Genomic DNA, 21,904 nt, shown 5'->3' on the forward strand with positions numbered 1-21,904 from the left:
AGGGTTTGAATGAAGCAGGCAGGGCACATGCTTCATGACTGAAGGGTTAAGGAAGCAATCAACTATGTTAACTAGTGCAAATGCAAAAATGTTATGTTTTATTTCATACATGATTTATAATACTTATGGATTATGATTCAGACTTAATGCTCGCTGAGGTGGTAAATCTGTGTATGGGCTGCCACATTTCCTACATCAAATGGGGGTTCTTATAACTGAATGCCCCTCCAAACAAAAGTGACCCCCCAAGGGTCAGGGGAAAGGGTCCTAACCTAATGTTCTCACTGACATTCTAAACTTCCACACATGAAGAATATCTGCATATCAAGGCTATTTCCAGGTAACTTGGTTTTGTGCTATTCTGCACACCATCGCTGTAGCATGAATCACTGATTTTGAACATGTAAGCATGAACACTTAATTTTGTATATGTATACAGCCTGATGGTTGCCAGGGGGTGATTTACAACAAAACAGAATAAAATCAAAGCCGTATTGGGGGGGGGAATCACACAATCAATTTTTAAATCACAAAGCAATTAATAAGAGCAGCAATTTAGACAGAAGTTTACAGCAAAATTCAGAACTTAAAAGTTCTGGGAGAATAAAAAGGTCTTTGCCTGGCATCCAAAACGCAGCAGGGCATGCCTCTCTAGGGAAGGAACAGCATTAATGGGGTACCATTACTGAAAGGATTGCTTTCCGGGTCACCACCCACCCCACCTCAAATGGTGTGGCTTGGGTTTGAACGCGGGAGACCCAGCAGTCTGGGTGGTCTTGGCAAGTCTGCTACATGCTAATCTTTCTCAAAGTTTTTACAGAGGTATAAAGAGCAGAAGATGTGTTGTAATCTTGCCCTTTGGGTGGATGAGAAGGTAATGTAAATTAAAGAAAAATATTGTTAATAATATCACATACAAAACCAGAAAAATATACCCTCGCTGGAAGACGAAAGACATCTCAAGTTCCATAAGGTAATATGTTTGACTTTCCTAATCCCTCTTAATTCAAATGTATAAAGTTTAAGGATAGGGTTAGTACAATCACTGGCTAGTTTCAGCTTTGGGGGTTTTTGCATTAGCCTTTGACAAATGCCAGGAGACCCACCTTACTGAGGGGGGGGGGAATTGCCTTCCCTCATTTATGAGCCCCTTTCAGTTTTGACTTCCCTTCTTTAAACCTGGACACATTTCATTTTTAATCCACTAATGTTTGTTCATTTCAGTGAGTCATTGGAAAGCAATGAGGGAGACGATTCCTGCTGTCCGGCTGGCTGCAACGCACTCCTGCAGCTGGCAAGAAATTCCTTGATGGTTGCCTAAAAGGCACTTTTAAGACATTCAACTGAATTCCAAAAACGATACTTCAAGCAGAGATACTTTGCAATGCATTCCATCTTCTTGGCCTGCAAAATCTTCTGACAGTTAAATGAGAATCACAGCTTGATTTCAGCAACCTGATAGGCCTCCATCAGATCTTCGGATACCAAATGTTGAAGCACTTGTGCTTCTTTCCATCTCCAACCTGTGCCATTTCCCATATAATCCTGAATCTCCTTAGAAATCTCAACACTAAACAAAATATTTGCCACCACTGGCTCATGATGTCTGTGGCCAGCACTGGGAAGACTAAAGAAATGAACACAGGAGACTGGAACTGAGTTGAATTAGGCCACAACTTTAGTGATTAAAGGTAAGAGTATGTTTGGTTGAGGCACCAGACATGCATCCGGCATCCAGCAAGCTGCCTGATAGGAACCCAGCAGGGTTAATCCTGTGCTGACGAGTCACTGCCGACATGGATCAGGTGCCACGACCCCGCACAGGTGCTTTGGTCAACCAGTAGACTCCCAGATAAGAGTCACACACCCGGGCCACTTTAACAGGGTACCCGCATTATCCAGCCCAATGCCTTATCTGCCAGAGTTGTGACGGTTCTCATTAGGAGGCAAAAACTTGAAAACCAGCCCATTTGCTTGCAGGACAAAATTCCTCCCTGGCCCTGAATATGGCGACCAAGTAAACCATAGCAAAGTCCTTGCAACAACTTGCCTGCTCCCCCACTGAGTGGGTGGGTGGTAAATCCCACACCAGCCAGCAAAGAGGGCGCTCTAGCCACCCAAGCCCCTCCTAAATACAGCAGAAGTGGGCACGACCCATGGCTGGAGGAGGGTGGCATCAAGGGACCAGCCCTCTCCCAGCCTCCTGAAACTGCCACTCTCCCAGAGTCTCATCTGAATGAATTTGCTTAGGCTTTTCATAATGAAAAAACAAACTAATGTAAACAAAATTTAAAAAACCAAAACAAAGAAGCGTTTCTCCAGCTCTGCAAACAGGCTGGGGCAGTTGCACCTCCATGCTGACATCAGCAAGACCCTAATCTGCACATGGGACACTCTGTCCTCACACCAACTAGACTAGAACGAACTCAAGGATGTGCTCATACACCAGGGGAACATGTGATGACAAAGGGATAACATGAAGAAGAGGGCAATGAGATCTACAAATTTAAAAACCAAGCCAGATAAATTACAACTGAAATAAAGTTTTCCTAAAACTTTACACATCGTCTTACAAATGTCATTTAAATGCATCCAAAAACACTGCAGAACATAGTCATAGAACTGTAGCGCTGACCCTGAGGGTTATCCAATCTCTGCAATGCAGGGATCTCAACTAAAACATCCATGGCAGATGACCATCCAACCTCTGCTTTAAAACCTCCCAGGAAGGCGAGTCTACCATCTTCCAAGGGAGGCTGTTTTGCTGCCAAACAGCTCACACCATCCCAAAGTCCTTTCTGGTATTTAGTCCGAATCTCCTTTTTGGTAACTTCAAGCCATGGGTTCGGGTCCTGGCCTCCAGAACAGGAGAAAACAAGCATGTTCCACCCTCCATTTGGCGGTCCTTTTGATATTTGAAGATGACTCTCCTATCTCCTCGCAGCCTCCTCTTCTCCAGGCTACGCATCCCCAACTCCCTCCACCGTGGTCAACGTAATGTAACCGTCTTCTTAATGGCTGGTGTAGCAACAAGGCATGTAAACGGTAAGCATCCGGTTGTGTCCCTGCTTCAAATCTCTGCCTGTGTTAGGGCTGAAGGTGGTTTGCCCAAATCTAGAGATGGACAGAATCTCCTCCAGTCCAGGGTCCCTCAGGTCACTGACTGAAGCTGCAGAAGCTGAAGCCTGAGCTGCAGCACCCAGAAAGCGCTGCTCTGTTTAACAGGCAAAGTCAGAAGGCCAGCTGCCCATTCATTTCAATTGCGTTTGTGCAAGAATACAAGTTACAGTAAATGCCTCTAAACAAAGCCCATTGAAACAAATGGAACACTGTATGTTTGTGAGTGTATTTGCATACACAATAAAGTAACAGAAAAAGAAACGAATGAAAATCAATGCATTGCTGCAGCTGACCATTAATATTTGTCTTTGTCTTTTACCATACTTCTGCAATCTTTCAGAAATTCATGGAGGAAAAATGCGCAGCGTAATTATATTTGATACCTGCTTAGTTATCAGTGGAAGACTATGACCTACGGCTATTACACCTTTACAGGCTGTGTTTATTCTAGGTAACCATAGAATAAATTAAAGGGATTTATCAATTTATGACAATATTTCCCTGTGAAAAAAATGTCAAATACATCCACTCTACATCTCTTTAGGACTTTCTGCATATTAGCCATTGCCTTGCTTTAAAATACTATTTGAAATTAAAGAGGGATGTAGAAAACAAAGCAGACTATGCTGTGAGCAGCCCCCCTTCAGATTATTCTATGACTCAGCTAGCTGATCTGCTGACCCAAAAGGAGAATTCTTCTATCACTTGACCAAAATTCTAATAATTAGCTCTTTATAATGTTAGAGACATCACATGGGATGTTTTAAAGGGCAGTCATCAGACTGGCATGCCCTTGTCCAGTACCCATTTGTTTCAATAGGGTTTGTGCAGAAGACTTTCCCATATGATTGTGCCCTACTTAAAATACATAATTATTTCTATCTATGTTCTCTAAAAATGTTCTTTGGGAATGTTGGATTTTCAAGTAGAGATCTGCAGCCTTTGCACTGGATGTTTTCCCAACTGGATCAAGGAGTCTTAAGTGTCAATTCTTGAAACCCGTGACCTTTTTTCCCCCTCCTTCGCATTCCTGGCAAAATAATATGGCCCTCTCAAAAACAGCAAGAATCAATTTCATACAAAAACTTACCTGGTCCCATGGACAGATTATTCCACCAAAACACATGAAGAGATATCCCATGGCAACCAGACACACCCAAACGACCAAAGAGAAAACACGAAGGAACTTCTTGAATAATGGCTCTATACAGGCAAGGATAAATATGGTGAAGAAAATTGCCAGGGCTGTTGGAACAGTTACTAAGAAGGCCACATGGTCCTCCGTTTCCTGAAAACAAGAAGAAAGGAAAGCTTACTACTTAACCCATGCAACAGAAAACCAACATTTTGCTTTCATTACAGTGGTACCTCTAGTTACGAACTTAATTCGTTCCGGAGGTCCATTCTTAACCTGAAACTGTTTCTTAACTAGAGGTATGCTTTCGCTAATGGGGCCTCTTGCTGCTGCTGTGCCGCTGGCACACAATTTCCATTCTCATCCTGGGGCAAGTTCTCAACTTGAGGTAACTCTTCCAGGTCAGCGGTGTTTTTAACCTGAAGAATTTGTAACCTGAGGCGTTTGTAACTCAAGGTACCACTGTATTATGAATCAAGGAACCACCAGATTTGCCAATTCATATCAATTGCCTAATTAAGTGCGAGACTTACAAAACCTGGAATTAAGTTTTCAAGAACAAACTATTCTCTGATTAAATCAAGAGGTGGAGAATGACAAGGTGTACTGATTTGGTGAGAGCAATTTAAGTCACTGAGGAGGGAGGAGCAATTTTGTAATTCATAGAAAAACTTGTAATTATTTCCTGGTTGCTTGAACAATTAAAAACATATCAGTTTGCAACTAATAGTGCATAGCTGTCAACTTTCAGATTTGAAAATAAGGGATCAGCAGCCTTGAAAATAAGGGATCAGCAGCCTCACCTCTCCCGGGGACAGTCTACAGGATATCTAACAATCCGAGATAGCAGCGGGAAGCAGCGGGAAACAGCGCTAGAATAAGGGAATTTCCCGCAAAAAAAGGGAAGATTGACAGCTACGTAATAGTGCAATCCTGTATTTGCATGCTCAGAAGCAAGTCCTACTATGTTCAACACATGTTACTCCCAGGCCATTTCTATACAACTTCTTTATTTAACAATCATCCTGATTTTGTTTCCCAAAAATTTTGCAGGAAGGTCGAATTGTGCCAGCTATTTATTAAGCACTCATCCTGGTTTGTTTGCAGAGAGGTTATACAACATCAAGCAATTGTTATCTCACACTTGCCGGCATTTTCTCCCATTATTGCTTGATTTACCACAAAAAGTAGCAGAAGGGGGGATGTGCTTGTTGCACAGGAACACCAAATCAGCTTTAACGGAACAACCTGCTTCTCTGCCCCAAATTCACTCAAATCTCTGCCATTGTTTAAAACTGCCATTTTAAAACCTGCCTTCATTTTTGCTCCCTCCCCCACCCCGACTTCATGCAAATCCAGGATTGTGATGAGGCACTACAAACCCTCACATGGGGGCTGCGTGATGACAGCCTTAGATTTTTCTGTGTATAGGAAATCACAGAAAAGCAGACTAACTCATCAATGTTTGATAGTTTCATATGGGTTCGCTAATTTCCCACTGATCCCTCCTGGAGTCAGTTTTCTGGAAGCTGCTGTGGTGAAAGAGATGCACTGCTTTTGATCTAAGCCATTTCTTCCATATGTATTACCTGCACTGTTTCTGTCAGAGGTTTTTAAAATACCAGCTCTTAAACCATCTGAACCCAGAACCTTAGTGTTTCAATTGAGTTAACCACTTCTTCTGATAAACTAATCCATAAATTCATTGACCATCACTTGAATGTGGAATTAATATAATCCATTTAGGAAATTATTAATATAACTCTCTGTCTTTTATGAATATATAATGATTCTCAATAATCAAATTCCTCTACAGTTCTTTGTCTAGAATAATCTTTTTACAGTCACATCCAATCTTCCGTATTTTTATTTATTGATTTGCTCATTTAGAGGCAAGTACTGTATTTTTCGCTCTATAACACGCACCCGACCATAACACGCACATAATTTTTAGAGGAGGAAAATCCGTAGGCATGCCACCCATAGGCATTCCCTCCATAACACGCACAGACATTTCCCCTTACTTTCTAGGAGGAAAAAAGTGAGTGCTATGGCACAAAAAATACGGTAGTTTTCTTGAGCTCCCTCTGCTTTCAAAAGTACTTTAATTTAATGTACAGTATATTTCTGCAAACTAAGTAGGGATCTTTAACATCCAATATTCACCAAATATTGTTTGCACTAACACCCCCCCCCCCGAAATGCTTATTTCATTGTGCTTAGGGCTGCAATTATATACTCTGGGAGTTGACATACATAGGATTGCATTGTAACTGTTTATTTCTATTATCTTACCAGATAGTATAATTTTTGCATACAAAGACTTATAACGTAATAAATGAAGATTCCAGATAGGAAGCAAGCGTCCTCAATCTTTCCACTTTCTAGAACAGCCTTTCCTACTCCTGATGTTGTAGACTACAACTCCCATCAACACCAGTCAGCATACGCCAGCATACACACAGCATGGCCGTGCTAGTTTGGGATGATGGGAAGTGTAGGGCACAATAGCTGGAGGGCACTGGATTGGGGAAAACTGTTTCAGAAGTTAGCAGACCCTGCATCCTCTCTTAAATAACAGAATAGGTTAAGCATGGCAGAGCACAAGAGATTGAGAACTACAGGGCAAGTTCAGCAGAGGTAGGGTGGCTATCTGTCATGGATGCTTTAGTTGAGATGTCTGCATTGCAAGGGGGTTGAACTAGATGACCCTTGGGATCCCTTCCAATGCTACAATTCTAGGACTCTATTACTGTAAGTCTGTGCTGCTTACTTAGAAAGGGCAAGTCCCACTAATAGGGCGTGTTTCGAGGAATTTGTGTCTATGACAGCGGCCTAATTCAGCCAAACTTCATGCAATTCATGTTTCATGGTGAAAACACTGAAGAGAGATCATATACTTTTGCATCATATTTAATTTATTTGTTTATGAATCTTATACACAGATAGCTTGTGGGACCAGTGAAAGACACCTCAGTTTGCTTTGCAACCTCCTGAGTAAAGGATGTCATGCAAAGCACTGGGGGCAAGAATGGCTCAGTTTTATATTTCCTTGCTCCAATTACAAGCAGACCCTGACTTGGGCAATACTCTTAAGCCAGGGATCTGTGGCAGAATAAGCACGTCCACTGCAACCATTGAAGGGGAAGACTGTCCTGCGCATACCTGTCTATGGGCATCAAAGCATCCGGCCGACCACTCTCAGAAAGACCAGGCTGAATGAGGCAGACCTTCCATCTGATCTAGGAAGGCTCTTACAAATGTTGACTTGGCTTGCTTACTAGGCAGCCTCTGCTTGTCCTGCCAGCAGGGGAACGTTCCCACTTTACGGGGCTGAATAAGCTCCACTGCTACGTGGTAAAAAAGAGAACTTAAAACCCCTATGCACTCTCATCTTAACAGCAAGCCTTCTATCCATTCCTTCCAAAAAGTTACTAGGATATCCCCCTGAACGTGAAGCCACTCAGCCTGGGCTGCTTCAAAAAACGAAGCTGGCTGTTACTCAACTTGGCAATTGTATTAGAAATATGGCATACAAATGAGTTAGTGAAGCTGTTTAAAGCACCACTGATTTCAGTGGGAGACAGATATGCTTACTTTAACTTCCCCGCTGAAACAGTGGCCATCACAATGTTCATGCCTCCTCACATCTAAAATAATAACTGTCAGTATTAGGCAAAGTCTAAGTACTGGCACACTTGCACACCTCTGCTTCCAGGAAAAAAACAGCCTTTATTTTACTGTTTCATCATGCCAAGAAACCATGCCCTCCAGCTATTAAGCAAGTATTTTAAAAATCCTAATTAGAATTACTGTATATTTGAGCAAGTGTTACTAAATCTATGCATTATTCAATAAATTTAATGGGAGCAATAAATATGTCAAAGAATATTATAAAAAAGAAGACAAAAATGCATGAGGTTTCATCTTATACCACAGCAAAATAAAACAATATCCATTAAAAATATTTCTCTATAATTCTGTATTTAGGAACCCAAATCCGCAGCGGAGTCCCTAAGATGGTTGGATGGCGCCTTGTACGCCTCCTTCCAGCAACACCTGCAGCCAAGCTGGTGCCAAACATATCACCCTGCTTTCCTTTGGACCACATCAGTGAGACCAAGATGGGGGTCTTGTGTGTACTCTTGTCATCTGGCCAGCCCAGAACCCCCATACACACTGCCCAGGCTTGCACCCCAGAGAGGTCACTTTGGTGCTGCTGATGCTGTGGTTTGACTTAACCCCCAGAGGCGCCTGCCATAGTCTCTCAAGACAGATGGATGCCAACAAAAAAAACCTACCCAATGCTACTTCCACCAAGTTGTGATAATGAAGATAAGACATCTAACAAAACTGCAGCTACCCACCCACAGAAAGGCGAAAAACCTTTGAACCCAGGGCCAGTTGCAGTTGGGAGTAAAACTCTTTTCCAGCACTGTTCACTAGTAGCCACTGCAAGCACGTGGGAGCCCCTATTTGCAGTGGGAGCCCCTAAACAGAGAAGGCTGAGGAAGTTTCCCCTACAGGAGGGGAGGAGAGGAAGGAGGAGGCTGGAGAATATGGAGGCCTGTCTCCTTAAAGGTGAGGTGCCAGGCCCCCCAAGATCCTGCAGGAAGATCCTCCTTCCTCTTTGGACAGGGTGGCAGCTGCATTGCCCCACAGACTGGCTGTTGAGTTTCTGAGGCAAAAGATACCTCCCTCCTTTGCCTGTCTGTCAGCATCCCCTTTCAGATATGTGTGCTCAGTTTCAACTCCATACCAAGGAGGTGACAAGCAGATACAAATAAATTATTTTTAAATGATGGATGACTATGTGTTTTCATACTATTTTGTTTAATATCAACATTACAGAGAAACGGAATACGCAAAGCTAATCGCTGCAAAAGTGTCACACTTGGGAGGTTTACAAATTGTGTTTTTCTCTCTCCAGGGAAGCTTCTCCGTGCACCAGTTTCAACAAGATGAAGAAGAGGCAGAAAAAAGGGAGAGGAAAATGATTGCAAAGTTCTGCTTTATTTTCCTAATTCTCTTACTACAGACCAAAATGTATGCAAATCACTTATCAAACCCAAACACATTCGCTAGATGCAATCTAATAAAGGCTTTCAGAAGGATAAGACTGGGAAAGGCATTTGTTGTGGCAGAGCCCTTGTTTCACATGCAGAAGCTACCAGGTTCTAATCCCCAACACATTCAGGTAGGGCTGGATATTGTGGAGAGCTCCTTCTGGCAGCATAGACCATATTGTGCAAGATGGAGCAATGGTCTAACTCAGGATAAGGCAGGTGCTTCTCACTCTAGCCAAGTGGACACAAATGGCCACAGCTCAGCATGGAACTGAAGGTGCACCTACAACCTGCCTTGGAATTTTGTGTGCCACACACAGGTGCCAATACTGAAAGGGGTCCCTGAAGTTGTTGCAAAATCACAGGCCCACATTCCTGCATCTTGTCCTGTTCTTAGTGTGAGCAACTGCTTCTGCTCTTCCAAACCCGCCTGAAATAACCCCCATCAAGTTAGCTTTCTCATTTTATTGCAGCTGTATCCCATTCTTTCAAGTTCTCCCACTTCATTCCCACCACAGCCACGCAAAGCAGCTTAGCAGCCCAAGGTCAAAAAGTCAACTTTGTGCTTGAGCAGGGATTTAACCCAAAGGCTTCCCAAACAAAGTCTGCCTACTAAATAATGCTGGGGGCCTTACTTTGCAATGAAGAGAATACAGTGGTATTCTTAATTCAAACTTAATTCATTCCGGAGGTCCGTTCTTAACCCAAAACCATTCTTAACCTGAGGCGTGCTTTCGCTAATGGGGCCTCCCGCTGCCGCCGCACGATTTCTGTTCTCATCCTGAGGTAAAGTTCTCAACCCGAGGTACTACTTCCGGGTTAGCCAAAGTGTTTGTAACCCGAAGCGTTTGTAACCTGAGGTACCACTGTACAGGCTGCCATGCATCTCCTACCAATGGCAGAAACTAGCCACTCACACCGGGAAACTCCTTTGGGAAACCCAGCTGACACTTCCCTCTGCATCTTTAGGCAACAGGTAAACACAGCAGGGTCCCGATGTGCCCTTGTTTCAGTGTGCTCCCCCAACATGAAGGAGCCTGGCATTCTTTATTTGCTTTCTCCGCTGATGTACCGTTAGTGTTGCTTTGGTGCTTGTTTCTTTGTTCTCCTGTTGCTTTATTGAGATTATGTTCTTTATGAACCTTTACGAACCTGTTATGGGAAAGTAAGGTGGGACTGAAATATTTTAATAAAACATGCTGCTGACTCATGTTTAACTGATTGACAACAAGCCCTGTACAGAATATGTCTCACAAGTGCTACTGCCCTAGCCAGTTAAACTCTTTCTTCCTAATTTGTAAGATTCCATACTCTTATTTTATCTGCTCTTCAGGTTACTGAAAACCACCAATGCCAAAAGTGCCTTTCTCATGTCACTCAAAATATCTGTGCATCATCATCAACCTTTTATTCGACCGTCAGTCAGAAAAGTACATTTGTCAATACACAGTTAAAACATCCAGGAAGATTTTAGAACTTAGCCAACACTAAAATGGGCTAAACAGATAGCCCCATATCAATACAGTCAATTATAGTCTTGCGACGCTTAAAAGCTAAAAAAAGAAATTTGGCCACCAAGGAAGGTATAGCTCTAGTGACATTATTCAGCAAGTGTAAAACCTGGTTTTCTCCGGTTAGGAAGCTAAATTGACATAGGTGTGGGTCTATAAAGTTTTGTCTAAGCTCTGCATAAGAAGGGCAAGTCAAGAGAATGTGTTCGGTGGACTCAACCACACCCATGGCACAATGACAGGTTCTCTGGGCGTATGGTACTCCCCTGTACCTTCCCCACAATATCGCAGAGTCAAGGACATTTAATCTAGCCGCTGTAAGAAGTCTGCGGTATTCAACATAGTGGATTTCTGCAAGGTAGGGGGCTGGTATGGTCCGATAAATCTGGTCCCCTAGGAACATCCCTGGTTTGACCAGGGCTATGTCCTCTCGTCTGGCAATGTCACTCAGTCTCCGGGAGATCACAGCTCTAGCTTGATTGTACGTCATAGACTCAAAGTAAAGGTGAGACAATCCGCAGGATTGAACCTCGTTAATGACCTCCCTTTCCCACGAAATATCTGTGCAAATTCTTTAGCGACTAGAGTTAAGACAAGCACATGAAAAATTCTAGTTGTACTCCTGTAAATAATGGAATTGCAATCCAAGAATATGTCATGTATGTGTAAACACCTAAGCCACCCAAAGAATACCTCCCAGCATCAGACTGAGCAGCAGCTATCAGTTATTGAGAAGGGCCCAGAAGTCTCAGCCCAAGCTCCCTCTTGGGCCTTCTTGGTGGTGGCGCCCGCCCTGCGGAACGCCAGATGTCAAGGAAATAAACAACTATCTTTTAGAAGACATCTGAAGGCAGCCCTGTTTAGGGAAGCTTTAATGTCTGATGTTTTATCGTGTGTTTAATATTCTGTTTGGAGCCACCCAGAGTAGCTGGGGGAACCCAGCCAGATGGGCAGGGTATAAACAAACAAACATTATTATTATTATTACCCAGTCCATCCTTTAGAGAATTGGTAAGAACAAGAAATGAAAGATATTGGAGAGCGGAGAGGTAAAATTAATGGGAGGACATTAATGGGAGGACATTATTACATTATATTGTTGATCAAGTTACTTTCTGAAACTCTTGCCTGATTGTTCTGCAACAGGGACACTTCCATTTGAGAAGTCCACATCCAGCATCCTGCTGAGAATATACTAAACTGGCCTCATATTTTTCTTGATCATTGTTATGGAAAGGCAGATTATGCTCTCAGCAACATAAAGCACATATGGAGAAAAGCAACTCTGGTTCTGTTATACTGCCTTGAAATGTCCACTTGAATTTACAGGGGAATTAAGAAAATCAGGAAATCAGTGAATTCTTATTTATTCATAAAAAAATCAAGATTATAAACAACCTGCCCAGATGGAAAGCAAGACACTTTTATTGCTTATTTATAGTAAGTAGTTCTTTAAATACAGACCTTGCAACAAAGGTCGGTATAGTTAAAGCTCTGGTTTTCCCAGGAGTGATGTATGGAAGTGAGAGCTGGACCGTAAAGAAGGCTGATCGCCAAAGAATGGATGCTTTTGAATTCTGGTGCTGGAGGAGACTCTTGAGAGTCCCATGGACTGCAAGAAGATCTATCCATTCTGAAGGAAATCAGCCCTGAGTGCTCACTGGAAGGACAGATTGTGAAGCTGAGGCTCCAATACTTTGGCCACCTCCTGAGAAGAGAAGACTCCCTGGAAAAGACCCTGATGTTGGGAAAGATGGAGGGCACAAGGAGAAGGGGGCGACAGAGGACGAGATGGTTGGATAGTGTTCTTGAAGCTACCAGCATGAGTTTGACCAAACTGCGGGAGGCAGTGGAAGACAGAAGTGCCTGGCGTGCTCTGGTCCAGGGGGTCACAAAGAGGCGGACACGACTAAACGACTAAACAACAACAAAGTTCTTTTAAAAAAAAGTCAGGAGGAAATCATGGGTTATAAACAGAGTAGCCCTTGGCCATACATAAGCAGAAAATAAAAGTACACTTCTTTGTTAGTACTGTACAGTGGTACCTCGAGTTACAAACACTTCAGGTTATAGACTCCGCTAACCCAGAAATAGTACCTCGGGTTAAGAACTTTGCTTCAGGATGAGAACAGAAATCTTGCAGCGGCAGGACAGTGACAGCGGGAGGCCCCATTAGCCAACGTGGTGCTGCTTCAGGTTAAGAACAGTTTCAGGCTAAGAACGGACCTCCGGAAGAAATTAGGTTCTTAACCCGAGGTAGCACTGTAATGAGCTTCTGAAGAGGCTCAGAGGGAAATGGTGCTTGCTTTCACTTAAAAAATATGTAAAAACCTGAAGCCTGATTTCCTCAGTGTGCACTTTATTATTCTACTGTAAATCAGTAATAAAGAGGCAATGCAGGTACTTGGTCACAGAGAAAGTAATATGATGGTTCAAAAGAATGTCATTTGAATGCATGGCACTCCTAACCTTGAATGTTCATTTCCAAAGTTGCCTCAGGAAATGTTATATTTAAGAAACTGTATATAGAAAAGTGTTACATTCTTAGAAGCGAAATTGATTAGTAAATTTTCAAACCATTCTGGATTTGCCAAAGCTGCACACTGATATTTTAAAGAGGTAGGCTGAAATCCTATACACACATACCTACCAGTAAGTCCCACTGAACTCGGTGGCTTACTTCCTCTTTTAAATGCTGTTTCTCTAGAGTTATGATAGACTTTTAAGTATAAACTAGTCCGCATAGTTTATACTTAACGCGGTCAGAAGGTCGGTGGTTCGAATCCCCGCTACGGGGTGCGCTCCCGTTGCTCGGTCCCTGCTCCTGCCAACCTAGCAGTTCGAAAGCAAGTAGATAAATAGGTACCGAAAGTGCAAGCAGATAAATAGATACCGCTCCGGCGGGAAGGTAAACAGCGTTTCCGTGTGCTGCTCTGGATCGCCAGAAGCGGCTTAGTCATGCTGGCCACATGACCCGGAAGCTGTACGCCGGCTCCCGCGGCCAATAAAGCGAGATGAGCGCCGCAAGTTGGTCACAAGTGGACCTAATGGTCAGGGGTCCCTTTACCTTTACCTAGTCTGCATCACCATACCTGGCATTCTAGAAGGACATATTGAATAAATATTTATTTTTAATGGCCTGTTATATATTGTGGAGCATTTTGTGATATTTGTGTTGATATTTATAATCTGCACATTTATTTGAGGCAATCCAACTAAAATTAAAGCCGTTCTGATTTTAATCAGGAGGTTTGAGCTTAAACCCAGGCCTAAATGCCCAAATCCATTGCCAGCTGGAGTGTCCTTGCTATTTGTAAGCTGCATCTTATTTCTGAGACAAGAATGTTTTATTTCCTTTGGAACTGCCAGTGTTACATTTCTCAGAAAAATTAATGCACTCACAGACACAAATCAGGAATGATATTATTACAGTAGACCATTTACTGCAAATTTCAAAAGCAACGCAGAAGAATAGTCTCATTATATAGGAATATGAAAATGCTGAATAATATGTTTCAATTTATGCAACAGATGTAATTGCAGGATTTACATTGCAAATAATTTTGCAAATTATGATATGAAAATTAGCATTATTATCATAACTTTTTATCTTTTATTACTATGTAACACCTATGGTCAGTCAGTGAATGAAAATGTAGTTTGCATAGTCTTACAATTTATAGATAATCAGCCGTTCTCTTTCATCTTTCTGATTACCACTTAGTAATTATGAATTCTCAGACACAGCAAAGATGCAGCACAGTACATTGTAAACAATAAAAGGAAAATTATACCTGATAAAATACTTGACCCTTGATAGTATCTAGGGCACGGGTGTCAAACACAAGGCCTTGTCATGTGGCCGTGTAGCCGCCGGCTGCCGCCAGCTTTCACCTTTTATTCTGGCTTCGCAAATGGTGTGTGGAAGTGAACAACTGGCTTCGCAAATGGTGTAAACAGAAACGGTTTGGATTCTTAGATCACGGAATGCAGTTTCTTGAAGATGGACTTCTGGCAAGCGATGGGCTGCACCTCACAACGGTTGGTAGGAATGTTTTTGCAAAAAATCTCAGAAACCTCATCAGGAGGGCTTTAAACTGACTAATGTGGGGGAGGGAGACAGTGCTCCTGAAGGTAGGAGTATATCAATTGATGAAGATGAATTTTAACAGGGAGAAATGTAAAGTATTGCACTTGGGCAAAAAAAATGAGAGGCACAAATACAAGATGGGTGACACCTGGCTTGAGAGCACTACATGTGAAAAGGATCTAGGAGTCTTGGTTGACCACAAACTTGACATGAGCCAACAGTGTGACGCGGCAGCTAAAAAAGCCAATGCAATTCTGGGCTGCATCAATAGGAGTATAGCATCTAGATCAAGGGAAGTAATAGTGCCACTGTATTCTGCTCTGGTCAGACCTCACCTGGAGTACTGTGTCCAGTTCTGGGCACCACAGTTCAAGAAGGACATTGACAAACTGGAACGTGTCCAGAGGAGGGCAACCAAAATGGTCAAAGGCCTGGAAACGATGCCTTATGAGGAACGGCTAAGGGAGCTGGGCATGTTTAGCCTGGAGAAGAGGAGGTTAAGGGGTGATATGATAGCCATGTTCAAATATATAAAAGGATGTCACATAGAGGAGGGAGAAAGGTTGTTTTCTGCTGCTCCAGAGAAGCGGACACGGAGCAATGGATCCAAACTACAAGAAAGAAGATTCCACCTAAACATTAGGAAGAACTTCCTGACAGTAAGAGCTGTTCGACAGTGGAATTTGCTGCCAAGGAGTGTGGTGGAGTCTCCTTCTTTGGAGGTCTTTAAGCAGAGGCTTGACAACCATATGTCAGGAGTGCTCTGATGGTGTTTCCTGCTTGGCAGGGGGTTGGACTCGATGGCCCTTGTGGTCTCTTCCAACTCTATGATTCTATGATTCTATGATTCTATGATTCTCGCTTTTTTTTTTTTGACACAAGAAAGCCGCCTCTTCAGCGCATGCGCGGCAGCCTACAAGCCAGAGAACGTCTGCCCTCTAGCGGCGCCGGCCGTTCTACACAGGAAACCTCCACTTTACATGCATTCAGGAAACCTCCACTTGTTTTTATATTGAGCGCATGCCATCCTGTGATGTGACAGATCCAACGGCTGCCTGAACAACCGGCCCTTTGAGGGTGACCAAACTGCTGATGCGGCCCCCCGATGAATTTGAGTTTGACACCCCTGATCTAGGGTAAGAGAGACTAGAAGGGGGGGGGGGAGCTTTGAAGTATAAATCGTCCAGTGACCCAAAGGTTCTGGTTCAGCAACCAATGGAAGATGAACACAAGGACAAATATTATGTCATAAAGCAAACTTCATGGATAAAACAGTAAGTGGCTAGTTCTTTCTCCCTCTCTAGATCCCATTTTTCACTGCTAGCCATTGGGAAATAAAGCCTCCTAAATACATTATAAATGAGCTTTCTCCCCCTTCCTATGGCATGCCTGGAATGCCAAAGACAAACTAAACTATAACATTCTTTCTGGTGGTGAGAGTAGTTCAACAGTGGAAAGGACCGCCTTGGAAGGAGGCAGCCCCTGCTTTCTAGGAGGTTTTTAAGCAGAGGTTGGGTGGCCATCTGTCAGGATGCTTTAGCTGCAATTCCTGCATTGCAGCGGGTTGCACTATTCTATTTTTCTGTGATTCACAGCCTCTCTCTCAGCCTGCCCAGCCTCTGCCAATGCAAACCGTGGCTTCCATGCCGCTCAAGAGCCCCTCAGTTCAGAGCTGCAGCCATGATGACACACTTACAGCGAGGAAAATGTTTAAACTAGCCTAAGAATGTTTCAGATGCATAACAAAATCAGGATCAAGAGCATTGTGCATTTTCAACACAGGCTCTTTAAATGCATTTCAGTTCTATGACGTCCACAATGGAAGCTTTGTAGGCAACACCCTCCCTCTAATTATTTTATGCACTGGACTTGAACATATCACAGAATATTTAGAGCAGGGTGATGGGAGAAGACCATCAGTCTAATCTGAACAGAAATACTACTGCTCTAGCTTACCTCTAGCTATTTCACTGGCTTCAGTGTTTTTGATTTATATCTGCTCTGAAATTGACATAGCTCTGTATACTTCAGAAACGTTTATAAACTTTGAAGGTCTATTAAAACTCAGAAAGTAACTTCCAATGGCTCATGACCATTCCTGACCCAGGTGACCCACTTCTCCAGCAGAAACCTCCTTGACCAGAATGCATCCCCCCACCTTCCAATTTAACACCTCTGCTAAACCTTCATAAAATGGGAGACGGGTGCAGAGGAAGTTTCTAGGCAGTTCCTCCATAACAGTCTGCTGCAAATGTGAAGCACTCAGATTCCCAACTGACTAACCACTATGGTAAAAATCAAGCACCCTTCCGGTTTACAAATGCATCCTCGTTGCAACAGAAAATACTGCTTTGGAGGTGTGAAGAGTCATCTTAGACTTCATACCAACAGTACAATTCTCACATCACCTTTGAGTGTCATAGAATCACATTTCTATTATCCTCTAGCACCTAGTCTTCTTGTATTTTGTTTTCACTGCCTATTTAATGTTGTTTCAATGGCATTTTATGCCTGACATATTATTGTGGATTTTACGTTTACATGAACATAATTGCCTTTTGTACATTGTCCTGCTATCAAACTGATGTAAAGTGGTTTTTATTTATATTACATATGCCTTCAAATGCAATGTTTTTGAACAGAGTCCGCTCATACATTCAATTTTTTTTTTTATTATTTATTACTTATACCCTGCCCATCTGGCCATGCCTCCCCAGCCACTCTGGGCGGCTTCCAACAGGGGATTTAAAACACAATAAAACATCAAACACTAAAAACGTCCCTAAACAGGGCTGTCCAAATCATCAAGTATGCAATAATCTTATTTTATAGAATGAGGGTGGCATGGGGAAGAATCAGATTTTATTTGCATATTAGTGAGAAACTATTTAACTTGTACTTCTGGAAACAATATGTGAACCAAAACTGAAGGCATCCTTCAGAAATTAGCACTTCTCCAAATTTTGCAATGTGTACAAAAATGCATAAATTAGGGGGGAGTGATTGCATGAGAATACATATATGTGATTGAAAAAAACATAAATGCATGTATTGTATTACAGAAAATTGCTTGCAAAAATGTGTATACTGTATTAGTCAAAACTGCATACCAAAAGGTGTTCATTAGGAAAAAATAACAATAAAATGCAGAGAAATTTTCATGGGGATTTAAAAAACAAAATTCCCAAATTGTTGCAAAAAGGTGGAAAATGTGAAAAACTGATAGAAACCAAAGCTGACATCCATGCTTAAATCAGCCAAAACTTATCTGCTTCCAGAGTTCAATAAATCAGAATAGAAATGTATAAAACAGGAGGTCACTTTTGAAGTTACCAAATGATAAACAGTTCTAAGGCTAAGGATAGGACATAGCTTAGTGGCAGAGCACATGGTTTCAATACAGAAGCTGCTAGCCTGAGCGAGTCACCCTGAGAGTTGCAACCTGGAAATCTGCTCTGTGCCTTTAAATTCCCCACTGAATCAGGCAGTCAGTGATGAGGCAGCCATGTCTTCTCCCACCCAGTTTCCACAATTGGTTTGCCTACTCTCCTCCAAAGCAGGGGAATATGCCAGGGATGTGGAGAAGGATAGGCAAAAAAGGAGTGTGTGAGAGTTTCTTTGTGCGCGCAGAGAATGGGTAGGAAAATCCTCATTTATTCCAACTCTCGATTCAGGAAGAAATTAATAAGGTGTAAGTGCAGCTCTTCCGTGTGACGTTCATTGATAAGCAAGATTGCAGCTCACAGTGGTTCACATCCTTACATTCTGAACATGGAAATACTTCACAAGAATGGAAATCTCTTTGACTAATTGCGGCAATCAGGAGGAAAAAAGGAGCATTTTGGCTGAGTGTATGGGCTACACCTGATTACGGTTTATTTCCCTGAACTTTAGACTGAGGGTGCAATCCGGCTCCTATACAGAAGTCAAGAGCAAAAACTCCCATTGATTTTAGTGGAGAAGAACTGGAGCCCTAGGAACAAGCTAATAAGGAATTCGACAAATGGCACAAAGTTTTCCTCTGCTGAAAATTAGAGGGTTGTTAACTACAGTCAATCTTGCATGTGTAGCAAATGATGTGAGCAACAGACTACCTTTTAACTGTTTGAAGCAAATGAAAAACGTGGATAGCGAGTGGGACCTGTAAGAAGCTGTTCCCGTGTGCGGGGCTCCTTATTCACTGTTCCACTCAGCCAGTCAGACCTTTTCTCTAGAATCCTCCATTCCATCCTGTTCCTGCCCACCCCCACCATCAGTCAGCATTCTGTCCCATGGCGCCCCCCCAGTCCTCCCTCCTCCTCCTCCTCTTCCCCCCCCCCGCCCCACACCATCTTTTCCTGAATATTTTTCTCACTTCTGCAAACCTTGGGGTTTTCCCCAGCCTGCCCAAACTTCCTCCTGACTGTGGGTGCTGTCCTTTTTGCTACATTAGCAATGGCACTCATGCCCAAACATCAAAAATGGAGGGAGGTGGCTCCTTCAACTCCTGTTTTGAGGTGAAAACATTTAAGTGTTAGTTAAAGCTCTTTTGTAGCTTTAAAACCTTCACCTGAACAACAAATACCAATAAGGTTAATCTGTCAGCAGGAAGGAAAGCAAGCAAATGAATTAGAGGTATTAAATTTGGACTGCAAGCCTAAGCACACTTACTCGGCCAGAAACTCTGCTGAAATCTGCGGGATGTTTCCAAGTAGCTATGTTGAGGACTAGAGGCCTGGCAGTTTTATTCCACTTGTGATCCATGAACAGAATATTTAACTAAAAGGACCCAGCAGCCTTCCCAAGCAGGCGTGTCCTCTGCTATTTACATGAATACATGCAAGTTGCCCAAGAGATTGCACAAAGTAATTTTGTGCTGAAACAGATCCGAAGGCAGTCACAATTCAAACCTGCCTTGAAAACACGAAACTGCTAGAAAGTGCCGGGGTTGGGGAGGCCAAGGAGAGTCTCTGCTTTGCCAGACACACCATGAGGTAACAATTGCAGCGGCTTATCTGAAATTAACTGCATCTCCTGAGCAGAAATGGGTTATGAAGTTATCTGCCAGTATAAAAAATGTAAAAGGAAAAACGCAGCAGAGGCTCTGGAGTACAGAAAAGAAGGGATAAATCCAGACCAGAACATTCCAAATAGCTGTACAACGGGATTACAGCAGAGTAGAACAATCCTTTTTAAAAAGCAACCTGAAAAAGCTGAGATGGAAGTAAGGCTACAATCCCTCACAAACTTTCCTTGGAGTAAATGCCACCGTATAAAGTGGGACTTCCTTGGGGTGGATCTGAGTGGGATCCGGCTGCCCGGCTAATCAACTGTGGTAGGTCGCAAAATGCAGAAATTAAACATGATCATAATGTCACTTGTGTTTCAAAGCAATACAGGCAGGGCTACGTTTGAATTTCTAATCACATGAAATGCTTTTTTACAAAACATTTCTCCATCGGCCCATAACCTCTGGGTCGTGGTATTCCGGCAAGTTTGAGAGCTGCCAAATCTGTAAGCCACTTGCACCAAAATTGTCCAGAATTGAGGCTTCCCATTCATTAGAAACTCAAAGCTACAAAAATGTGTACCGTTATGTGTGAAACTGAATAATCATACCAACATATTTTTTAAAAAATCAATAAAGCTCCAAATTAAAATCCAGCCCATTCATGTGACAATAAAACGAGACGATTTAAAAAAAAATCATCGATGAAACTATTCACATACACACATATGTATAGGGAAGGAACATAAGCTCTGCCTATGTTGGAAGCCTTCCTTTCTCTTTTGGGAAGTTGAGGGGGCCGCAGCCCAGCCTGCTCTCGGCTCCCCGGGGCGGCGGGGGAGAAGCGCCTCGGCCCTCCCTCCAGACTCACCATCCCGGCGGCGAAGAAGAAGAAGACGGCCAGCAGCGCCAGGCAGGCGCCCAGCACGATGAGCAGCAGGAAGACGAGCAGCGGGTGCTGCTGGCTCAGGCAGTAGTACGACTCGTAGAGCCAGTCGCGGCCAGGGGCGCGCGGGCGGCGGCAGCACAGGCGCAGCCGGCGGGGCCCCTCGGAGCCCTCCGGGGCCCCGCAGCCCTCGCCGCGCTCCGCCGGCTCCCGGTGCCTCCTCATGGCGCGCGGGCGCCGCCGATCTGCCCGGCCAGGCGTCGCCAGGGGCCGCCCCGCTCCTCAGGACGCCGCAGCCGCCCCCCGGCCGCCCCCGACGGCGCAGCGCCCCGGCCGCCTCCGCATGCCGCGCCGGGAGCCGGAGGGCGCTCGCCTGCTGCTGCTGCTGCTGCGGCTGCTGCTGGCGGCGTCCCGGCGGAGAGGCGAGCGGCCGAAGGCGCCCCAGCCAGTCCCCGAGTGGCGGCGGCGGTGGCGACGCGCGAGGAGAAGGCGGGCTCCGGCTCCGGCTCCGCCGCCCGCCCCCTGCCCGCCCCCCTCCCCGCCGGCAGCCGCCTTGGGCGCGGGAGCGCGCGCTCCGCCGCCGGGAAGGCCGCGCGGCACTGCCGGGGTTGGACTAGATGACCCCGGGGGACCCTTCCAAGGCCACGGTTCTCTGAGGTGGGCGCTGCACTTGGCGACGGGGGATCTGAGCGTGTGCAGAGGGCAGCTGGGCGGTGGGCGCAAGTGGATCCATTCCGGACGCCGCCAGCCAGGACAAGGACTTCGCGGGTTCGATGTGTTATAGAAACGGGAGAGAGTGGAAAGGGATCCCGGGGGACATCTAGTCCAACCCGCCGGAACGCAAAAATCTTTTGCCCAACGTGGGGCTCATGCTTTACTGACTGAGCTCTCCTTCAGCTGCGACGCGTGAAATGGGTCGCCTTGCGCCGAAACCATCAGTGCCGAAGCTTCCTCGGCGGCGCCTCGGAGCGCACGGGTCGGAAGTGGGGCAAGGCGCCGGGCTTCCCGCAACTAGATCCACGCCCCAAGCAGGACAACCCTGGGCAATCGCAAGACAGTCCCTGGGGCTTACTCCAGAGTAAGTGAGTACAGGCGTGCAGCCCAAGTGC

At 44.3% G+C, this 21,904-nt stretch overlaps 1 protein-coding gene across 7 annotated transcripts in view; it reads right to left on the reverse strand.

Moving 5' to 3' along the window:
- The window catches only part of ADCY2 (adenylate cyclase 2), a 142,861-nt gene extending 121,819 nt beyond the window's left edge, over window positions 1-21,042 (reverse strand). For 6 of the 7 annotated variants that reach the window (XM_053397536.1, XM_053397531.1, XM_053397534.1 and 3 more), the window contains exons 1-2: window positions 20,781-21,042; window positions 4,211-4,408 (exon numbers count right to left, since the gene is read on the reverse strand). In XM_053397536.1, the coding sequence (XP_053253511.1) occupies window positions 4,211-4,408; window positions 20,781-21,020 (438 nt within the window). In that variant the 5' untranslated portion in view covers window positions 21,021-21,042. The remainder of the gene's footprint in view (window positions 1-4,210; window positions 4,409-20,780) is intronic. The other variant, XM_053397533.1, reaches the window with a different exon arrangement.
- Window positions 21,043-21,904: the final 862 nt, after the last annotated feature.

The sequence above is a fragment of the Podarcis raffonei genome, chromosome 7 (genome assembly GCF_027172205.1).
Source record: "Podarcis raffonei isolate rPodRaf1 chromosome 7, rPodRaf1.pri, whole genome shotgun sequence".
NCBI lineage: Eukaryota > Metazoa > Chordata > Lepidosauria > Squamata > Lacertidae > Podarcis > Podarcis raffonei.